General features: G+C 34.0%; 1 protein-coding gene across 1 annotated transcript; it reads right to left on the reverse strand.

The window, feature by feature from the left end:
- Positions 1-1,335: 1,335 nt before the first annotated feature.
- LOC131642420 (uncharacterized) lies at positions 1,336-3,291 on the reverse strand. The gene is made up of 7 exons (XM_058912667.1): positions 3,079-3,291; positions 2,923-2,994; positions 2,719-2,837; positions 2,556-2,621; positions 2,383-2,463; positions 1,900-1,981; positions 1,336-1,392 (listed from the first exon to the last, which is right to left on the reverse strand). Exons 1-7 carry the CDS (start codon positions 3,289-3,291, stop codon positions 1,336-1,338), a joined length of 690 nt encoding a protein of 229 aa, XP_058768650.1.
- Positions 3,292-10,466: the final 7,175 nt, after the last annotated feature.

Raw genomic sequence — 10,466 nt, forward strand, 5'->3', positions numbered from 1 at the left:
AGTGTCAACATAAAGATAGTATCTGATAAAGGGCTTGCAGGAAAGGAGTTAATCTCCCGATTTAGTAAGTGAGTGAACTTATCTAAGCAAATGAACTTTTTTCGTAAAAGTATATGACTATAAGCACGCGCACACACACACACACACACACTTAAACCTATTTCAAATGTTTTATTTATCAAGAGAAGACATCTTTAAAAATGCATTGGAGTTGATCCAAATGACATGGGAACAATAGAAATAGCTAGAGGAAAAAATGTGACTTATCTAATCAATTGAGTCTTTGGTCTAATCGATTTGATTAGTTCAGACTTACGCACCAAGCCATTAATTAAATAACATCTTAATAATGTGCATTGACTAGATATAATTTATTTCCATTAAAAGTACTTACAATCTACCATTTTTCAAATTCTAATCGATTAGATAATGAGAAAATCATTGATTGCAAATTCTGTTTCGGGAACACCTCTTTGAAGATAGAGAAAAACACAAGAAAGGGGGTTTAAATTGAGTTTTCAAAATTTTGCCCTTCTTAGAAAAATATTCGTTTAGATAAACATTAACGCATGCAAGAAACAGAAAGATGACACATTTAGTTATCTAGGTTCCCCTTAGAAAGGGTTAGTCGTGTTCACCTACAAGGTGATTTTGCCTCACTATGCCAAACAAGTACATAGACAGTGCTTTTTTTTGCCATAGACAGCCCTTTAAAGCGCTGCCTAAACCAGCGCTGCTATAAGTAAAGGTAGCGCTTTAGATTAATGTAAAAGCGCTGCTATATACCCCCTTTAGGCAGTGCTTTGACTTTAAAAGCGCTTTCTTATACACCCCTTTAGACAGCACTTTAGAAAGTACCCCTTTAGCAGCGCTTTCACTTTAGACAGCGCTTTTGGTCATCTTTTAGGCATCGCTTTAGACAGCGATCTCTATTTCCCACTTTGGGCAGCGCTTTCCCACTTTAGGCATCGTTTTTCCCACTTTAGGAAGCGCTTTTCCCCTCTTCAGACAGCGCTTTTCTCTTTAAGCGTTGTCTAATGTTAACGAAATTTTTTAATTATAAAACTTATTTTCACTTACAGAAAGCGTTGCCAATATATACAATCTATTTTCACCATATTTTGCACCAGGTTTTCACCACATTTTGCACCAGATTTGGTAGCTTTATTCCAATAAATATGCACCAAATTTGCATATACAAAAACTCTACATATATATATATATATATATATATATATATATATATATATAATTGATGATATATACAACAACAACTTGAAAATTCTAAAATTCTAAATTGATGTTAAATCTACATATTACTATCTTCGAGAATTTCTAAAAAACAACAACAATGAACTTGTTAGCTCTATCTTTTACATCTGCACCTATAACCTAAAACAAAACCAAAAGATCAAAATTCATACCATGATAAAACAAAACTTTATTCGAATTTATACTCAAAACTCTAAAGTTATACTCAAAATTATCATAAATGAAAGAAAAATAATATACCTTATAAAATCCTCAACTCCATAATGAATTGACATCATTCCTCCATAAGTTCATCCAATTGATCTTTTAAGTAATGAGCACACATGTATTCGTCAAAGTACTACATAATAATATATGATAGTATGTGATTTAGGTAAAACACTATTTCATTTTATTAGAAATGTTAAAATAATTCCTAAGTTAGAAATCTATATCGTGGATGGAATCTCTATTCGATCAAAAAGAAGAGTTTCTTTCATAAATCTCAAGATGAAATAACAGTAATCTATACCATTATGCTGACTAGGACACTACACATGGAAAAAATACGGATATATATCAGGATATACCCCTTAACTTGTTTTATCAAGTATCATCACTAACATAATCAAAATTGTGAAAATTTACCTGCACTCTTAACCATGTAATGTTGTTGGCTCTACTCTTAGGTACTTGAATATCTCTTTGTGATTGAAAAGCTTGTAGAACGCTATAATAAAATATAAACGACTATTTAGAACAACCTCACATAGATAAATAAAGATACACACAAATATTTAGAACAATTTCACTTACGTATATATCAAACATTGTCTTCAAATATGGGTATGTTATCCAATCATTGTCTAACGAATCCAGATAATATACAATTTCTCTTACAGGATTAATCACAACCAATAACCAGTGTCCACTATAATATTAAACAAAGGTTAGATGGAAAGTTTGTACACAATGTCAAAAAACAAAAAATTATAATAGATGAAGTTAGGATGAAAATCTAACCCGTTGTCAGTATTATATGGTAAAATGAACACATTTTTTGTATCTTTTTTGGCCATAAAATAATCGAGTACATACGCTATGACATCATCTGGTTATGTTTTGATTAACCTAGCATTGATAGTGTTGGGAGATAAGAAAGCGAATCTTTCTTCCAATCCACGCGACCGCATCACTTTTTCATACATAAACCTTAAATACAAACATCATTGCCATAAGACTATATTCATTGAAATAAGTAAATAAATTGTTCATTTAATTAAACAAAGTTGATCGGAGTATACCTGATGTATATATCGATAACACCGAGGCCTAATTGCAAATGTTTAAAAACTTGATCCATATCCTCTCTACCAATTGCTTACATGTATTCAAAACCAAAAATGTCTTCCTTCATCATCCGAAATATATGTTATTCCTATATATGTCCGAAGGCACGTCCTATACTGAGAAATAGGTTTTTTGCTAGCCGTGGCCTTCTTAGCATCAACCTTTTTTCGTGTGGAAATGTTGCTAATTTCAGGCTTATTACCCCTACTGACTTGTTCAATCTCTTTAGCATGAATCTAAATATCATAAAATTAGTTAGGTGAAGTATAAGATCAAGAATGAACATTTTCTATGCATAAATATTATATAATTGTGTTATACCTCTTTTTTTGATGCAACTGACTCGGTTTTCCGCGTAATCCCCTTATCTTTTGATTTGGGTTTTGTAGGAGTCTAACATTACCATGAAAAAAAAAGTGCGTAAAATGCTCGTAAAAACATTGAATACCTAAAGGTTCATAATGGTTTTAAGCATACCTCATCATCTACGCGAATGAGGCTTGACGACCATGCAACATACGCACCTATTGCCTCTCCCAACAATGTTGCATCAGAAACATTGTCTAGTATTGGTAATAATGCACCTCCCTCTAAAGAAATATCAATTGATACTTTCAAATATCCAGTAGGGAGCGGCTGGTGGTGAAGTACTTCTCCCAAAGTATTATGCACTTTTCCCTTGCCAACCATTCGATAAGTCGGTGACGATAAATAGAGTTGACAAGGTGAAATGCGCGAAAACCAATAATAAATATGACATTGTTAATGTGTGTGTGTGTGTGTATATATATATATATATATATATATATATATCAATTAAATAAATTACACTAATTTAATTTCATAATAATATATATAATTACCTCGGGAATATTGAGTTGAACATTACAACTGATACTATCTTTGCCACTAGTATCTTTAAAACCTGAAGTTTCCCTTTTTGATTCATCTCTTTATTTTTCCTTACTCAATTCACGAACTTCGACTTCTAATGCATGGAACTTTGCCTGCAGTTCTTTATTGCTAGGAGATTTTGTGTTTGGAGTTTTCCTTTTCAAGGATGTTGGACTGACCCCATGTCCTATACCACTCGCCCGACCGGAATACTCACGATCATCTAATGTTCGACTAAGTATGCTCCTGCAATCATTGCATTCATCTGGAGATATAGACTTAGACAGATTCTCCTAAATTTCTTATGAATATCGAAAAAGCATGAATATTATATGTTAATAAACTTTTGATTTAATTAAATAATAAATGTTATACTTACACATTTCTCAAAAATTTGTTGAACATCTTCTTTAACAACTTCATCCTTACCCTCACGGGCAGCCTTCCACAAAACATGTTCCGGAACAGATGTTTCAGAACTATTTTCCTATTTTAGCTACACATTAAGAAAAAAAAAAAAGATTAATTATAACTCATGATGAACAAGTATATCATTGAAATTTATAGATACTTACTATTTTTTTTTTGTAAGCGTGCATATCCCATACGCCCTTTTTTGTATGGATACGCGGAACTTGATGCTCGTTAGCGATTTATGTCACTTACACTCTTAAAAAGCGGATCTTTTCGTTTGGATTTAAAAGTTTCACATTCTTCAGATGAAATCAAATTTGCATATATCTCTAGATGCTGGGAATATATATCTAAGATACCTGCTTGATAAAAAAGATCTAAACCCTTTTATTCTTTTTTTCGGCCAATTGAAGACAATAATTTTTTCTGGTATCATCGATGTTGAAATGCCCCTACGAAAAACATACATAGAGTGCGTTAGTATAAGTAATTTAAAGACATAATCGTAATAAAAAACAAATAACATCACATATGGTACCTTTATCTCACTCCATATTTTGTTTTTAGCGTCATCCAACTCCTTGTTTCTCCAATTATCTCAAGTAATTAGAACTTCTCTCCTTACAACTGCACCAATGTAACTTGTCAATTGAGAACCGTTAGGCTCAATTAGTTGATCATTCTCATTCCAATGCACATCATATTTTATTCCTCTATCTCTTTCACGAATGATTCTCCTCATAATAGTTAGTCCTCGTCTAATTTCCCTTTCCACTGCATTAACTGATTCATCTCCATCATTAATAGAATCATCATGTGGGTGATCCTCGTTTCTAGCCATCTAACCTGTAATAAAAAACATAAGTATCTAATGAAAAATATATAATTCTAAATATCTAATTCCATAATCAATTGAGTATATAAAATCACAAATATATAATTTTATTGAATGACGGAATATATAACATTTTAGTATATTACCTCTTTCACTAACATCTCTTTATTTTCTTTGTTGGATTATGAATTACTTGTCTCTTAAGAATGGGGACAGATGGATTGATCCAAATTCCCTCATTATGATCCTTTCTGATATATGATTCATCCACTATAATATTCTCATCTCGATCGTTTCCATTATACGACTCATTCCCTCTAATACATGACTCATTCTCAACATCAGTATCACCTTGATCTACACTTTTATCATCAATCACTTTCTTAGATAAAAGCACTATAGACCATTTTGTACTCTTCGGGTCAGTGACATAGAACACTTGTTTAGCTTGAGAGGCTAGAATAAAAGGCTCGTCTTTGTAACGCTCCCTATTAAGATCCACTTGCAAAAAATCTAACTTATCAATTCGTATGCCACTATTATGTACCCACTTGCAACCAAAGATAGGAATCTCAAACTTCTCTTAATCAAACATCCAAATGTGATCGATAACCCCAAAATATGACAGATTTTCATATTTGGGCTTTAAGTCCTTCATAATTGAAATGTGCATTGCTTCAACTACCACGGTGATTGTAACATCCCGTTTTTAGTTTTTATTATCTTATTAATTATTTTGTTATTTGTTTATTTTTTTAATTATTATTTGGTATGATAATTGAATAAATATATGTTTTATGACATAATTGTGATATTTGTGTTTTGGGTTAGTAAGAGAGAAAATGAGAAAACAATGATTTGGGCCTAATGTTGGTTAGTAAGTCAAATGAAGGAGGTGTATTTGTTAAGCCCATTAGAAAACTAAAGAGATGGTGAGGTTTTCAAAAAATAAAGAAAATAGAAAGATAGCGAGAAATAGAAGAAAAGAGGAAACAGAATAGAGAAGAGGAGAACGAGAAGAGAAGAGAAATGGAGAAGAATGAGATGTTTACCAGTGATTTTCTGATAAAAAACCGCAAGTCCTCCAAAGGTATAAACTTTGGTAGCTTACAGGATCGACTAGATTGATCCTAGGACACGTGTCTCGAGAGTTCGTATCTTTGTGATTTGATTCATGATTGATGATATTTCTGGATTATGAATATTATCAAGATCTTTCGACCAACTGTAACTTTCAAGAATCTATTAACAATAAATCTAAGTGCAACTTAAAGATTAAAGAAATAAATGACAAAAATGTAAGTAAATTGCATGTAAAAGACTTTAACTTAAATTGTAGTAAGTAAATGACTTTTAATGAATAAACTTGTAAATGTAAAGAAAGCAAAATAATGTCTTTCAATGTAAATTTAACTTATATTGAATAAGTAAAATAAAGAGCAAATGTGGTGTTCTTCATACATATATTATTTCAGCAAATTCTCTTTTCTCTAACGCTGGTACTTCGAGTAGCTTTTGTGAATTTCTATATATTAATTCGAACACACCCTTAATCTAAACATTGAGACTTTTATTTATACTAGTTCGACCCTAACGGTCTCTACGTAAATTACTGCCACGTCCAATATTTTGAACGCCGCTTCGCTTTAGATGCATCCACGCGTTAGCCATGCAATACCGTTCCGTTTGAATTTCAAACTTTTCCCGCTCAACTCTTCGACTTTGCTGACACCGCTGTCGAAGGATACTTGGCAAAATTATAAATTCTCTTCTATCACATCCTTCGATATAAAAAATCTTTCCCTTCAAGGACAAGACTTAAAATAGCTTCATAAAAGCCATTTCTTCTTCATTACATAACACTTTTAAAGTATTATGATCCTTTGGTCGAAATCTACGGCTAACAAGTTTCCCCCCATAAATGTCTATTTCGAATCCATGTAGAAGTAGGCATTTTTTGGATCACCAGATTTTGACTAAAAACCTTTTGTAAACTCAAAGGTCTAATAACTATCAATCAATCACGACTTGACTTCTCAAAAACTTCCCATCGAGACGTGCATTCAGTTATTGCCCTCATAACTACCTATTCTCTAGAAAGTGAACAGTAATATTTCAACTTCCTCACCAAACCCCTAGCACGTGGCCCATTACTCCTGCCAGGTGTACCCTATTGCCTCATAGAGTAGCCCTATAAAAGCTAGCTATTACCTTTCTTTCTTTCTTTCTTTTACACAAACATTCATCTTCAACCTTGATTCAAATTTCCAGTTCTCTGAAACTTCTTTCCTTCAGAAAAACCCTTTTTCATAACTCCAAGATATACCATGTATTCTAATAATCAGTAAATGAAATCTAAGAAAACCAAGAAGGCTGGATCTCCAAACAGTTCTACTTCTCACGATACTCCAGCAAGCAAGATTGTCACGGTTGGGAATCAAGAATACATTACAGCTCCAAAGCTTACTAAAGAACAAAGAGCTATTTTCACTTCCCTGGTAATGATCCCATCCATTCTTTCTGGGAATAAATTAGAGTTTTTAGGACCATTAGTATCTCAAGGTAATTTAGAAAAATGCGCAGAATTGTTTCCATGTCATTCAGACCCGAATTCAGCTGAACCTATTAAAGAAAAGATTTCAGAGGGTACTTCTTCAACTTCTATCATAGAAAGAGAAGCATTTCAGCTAGATTACATAACTGAGAATTTCAGACCTTTTCGTTCTTGTCCAACCTTAGACAAATCTTATCTATCTTGGTTAACTAAAGTTGAAAAACAAAAGGCCCCGTTCTTGAAGGAATTAGGCATCTTCGACCTAATTCAAATGTCCAAATTAGGGTTCAGCTATTGCCAACCCTTATTGTTATCTAGCCTGTACTTCTGAGATGGTACATACAACACTTTTCACCTTCCATGCGGAATGATAACACCTACGCTTTTCGACATAGCTTCCATATCTGGACTTCCTCCAACAGGAGAAACCTTCGACCCTTATCAAGATAGTGAGGAATTAATTGGCTTTACCGTAAAAAATGCTTCATTCAGTTCTTACATTAATTTATACCATATTTCAGGAGAAGATGTTTCTGACGCAGAACACATAGCATTCCTAGGTTTATGGTTATCTAAATTTTTCTCTTGTTGTAAATCTCTGCAAGTCGCAAAGATATTTCTAACCCTTGCCAATAAGTTACATAATGGTCAAAAAATATGTTTAAGTGAACTCTTGTTAGCCAGTTTATATGAAAGCCTAGGGTCTGCAAGTGCAAAATTGAAAGACTATAAACCTGGCACCAACCTACTTCTGTCAGGACCTTACTGCCTTCTTCAATTTTGACTAAATGCCACCTGCGAACCTTCTTTGCCAACATATGGACATGTTGATGAAAATGACCCAGAGATAAAAGACAGAAAGATTGAAGGCATTAGACTCCTTCAACTGACTCCAACTGACGAAGGCGATAACTTTCAAGCCTCTCTCATCAAATATACTTTGATGTTTTCCAAAATTAAAAATTTTACCTCTTAAATGGCTCCATTCGCCAAATGAACCTATGGCCCCTCTTGGTTTATCGTTTCACCTAAAGACGCTATTAAGGATGCCAACACGGAGATTGAAGATATCTGGCATGCGTTCTTGCTTCCAAGATTGTTGGTTTCAAGAATCCTACCAGTGAAGAGTTATGTTTGCTTATTAGCTTACCAACCAAACTTTGTCTCTCCATAATTTGGGTTGTGCCAACTTATTCCTGTATCTCTCTTTAAACAAAGGCGTGAATTATGTGTTGTAGCGACTGATTGGACTTCCTGAGACATTGCAATACACCAAAGCTATCATGCAAACTTCGCTGAATTTCAATAGATAGCATATCAACCATCATTTTATGTCACAAAAGGATTTGGTCGATGGTGGACAGAATTTTATTCTGAGAATATGTATACCACTAACAAAATCAAAGCCAATTTATCAAAAGCTTTTTCATGTTTTCAGGATCACTTCCACAAGGGTAAGCTTACACATTCTGAAGAGATCCACGCATTCCAAAAGTACTTTGAAACTGTCTATGACCCCACACAAATTGCTCGAACAGTTTGTAATGCAACTCTCGTTTGTAAAGATAAATTTACAAAACAAATAGCTAAGAGAAAAACTCTTAGGGATGTAAAACCTGAACTCAAATATGATCTGGCTTTTGAATTCGAACCACCCAAATTCCCAAGGTTACCCAGCGTAGATTTTGCTTTATCAATTTTTCCACCTTACCCGGATTGGTTTGTATGTGGGAATTTTTTTTAATGATTTGAACAATGATTATAAAAAACATGCTAAAAGAGTGGTTGCAACCAAACATACCTTAGACAGTTTCAAAGGCTTCCTCCACTTCGACTTAGATGCAGTGAGAATAACCTCTCCAATAGGTCAAGGTGTGGAGTGTTTGGATTTCTTGGTTTTACAACCTTTCAACCTTTACTAATCTTTAACATATTATGTTTCGACTAACCCACATTCTTTTTAGCTGTTGAAAGAAAAGCAGTGAAGAAGGATAAACTCTTGGCGAAAATCGCTCCCACTACTACTTCTAAACCCACTTCCTCTTCAAGCCAAGGAATTCCAACTGAAGAAGTTGCTCCCAAAGCAACAAAGGTCTCAAAGGTAATCGATTATATGATCTCTTTGTCTTTCTCCTTTCTCTTTTTAAATACTTACCTGCATTCTTTCCAGGGTGATGGTAAACCTCCATTAACGCCAGGTAAAAGAAAAACTTCCTCCAGCAATGTCAACATCGTCGAAGATGAGGACGAAGCTTCCCCTAAACCTTTAGAAAAGAAAAAGAAGAATAATAAGGAAACTGTTGCCTCTTATTAAAACACCAATATCCTAGGCATCCAACTCAAGATTTACCCTCTTTTTCCCCTAGAACTTCAACCTCAAGCTTCTGGTGACATGGCTCTAGAACATATTGGGAGTAATACTTCTGATCCTGAGATTCAACAGGTAAAGCTTTATTAATATTTTCCCTCTTAGAGAAAATATCCTCTTTATTTTAACATTCTTAATTTCAAGAACAAACTGCTGCTCCCCAGGTTTTGACTGACAACCCGAGTGGGCCTTCAGTTGACAGAATTCCATCTCCGCCTCCAACCAACGTTGTCCAAAACAAAGGATCTTCGACTGGAGTCCAACAATCTGAGCCAACTGAAGCTCAAAATGATCAAGAGACTGCTTCTCCTGGAGAAGATGGTAGAAGAAACTTGAAGTCAACTGACGAAGCCCATCTAGAGGGAAAAGAAGATTCTGAACGTACTCCCAGCAATCCTCTTAAACAATCCAAGTTCCACACAAATTACGCTGAAGATGATTGATCCGCTGTCGGGCGTGGGTCAAAAACGAGTTAATTGTAAAACTGTAGTAACGACGGTAACGGTAACTCGAGTATCGTCTCTCAAGGATTCTTGAATTAATATTAACTAATTAAAATACGATTTGGGGGGGTTTAAGTTTCGATTAAACAAAAAAAATGATTATGAAAAAGTGATTATCAAATAAGCTGAAAAGTCGAATTACTGATTCGGTTCCTATCTATCATCGATTAAGCAATATTAATCTCCTAAGCGGATAATCTATTCCTATTCGACTACAAACTCAGTGACAAGCGCTAAAGAGTATTGTACGATGTATAATCCTAATATCCGAATTAAGCAAACGGAGTTAAGCCTCAC

The sequence above is a fragment of the Vicia villosa genome, unplaced genomic scaffold (genome assembly GCF_029867415.1).
Source record: "Vicia villosa cultivar HV-30 ecotype Madison, WI unplaced genomic scaffold, Vvil1.0 ctg.004988F_1_1, whole genome shotgun sequence".
Classification (NCBI taxonomy): domain Eukaryota; kingdom Viridiplantae; phylum Streptophyta; class Magnoliopsida; order Fabales; family Fabaceae; genus Vicia; species Vicia villosa.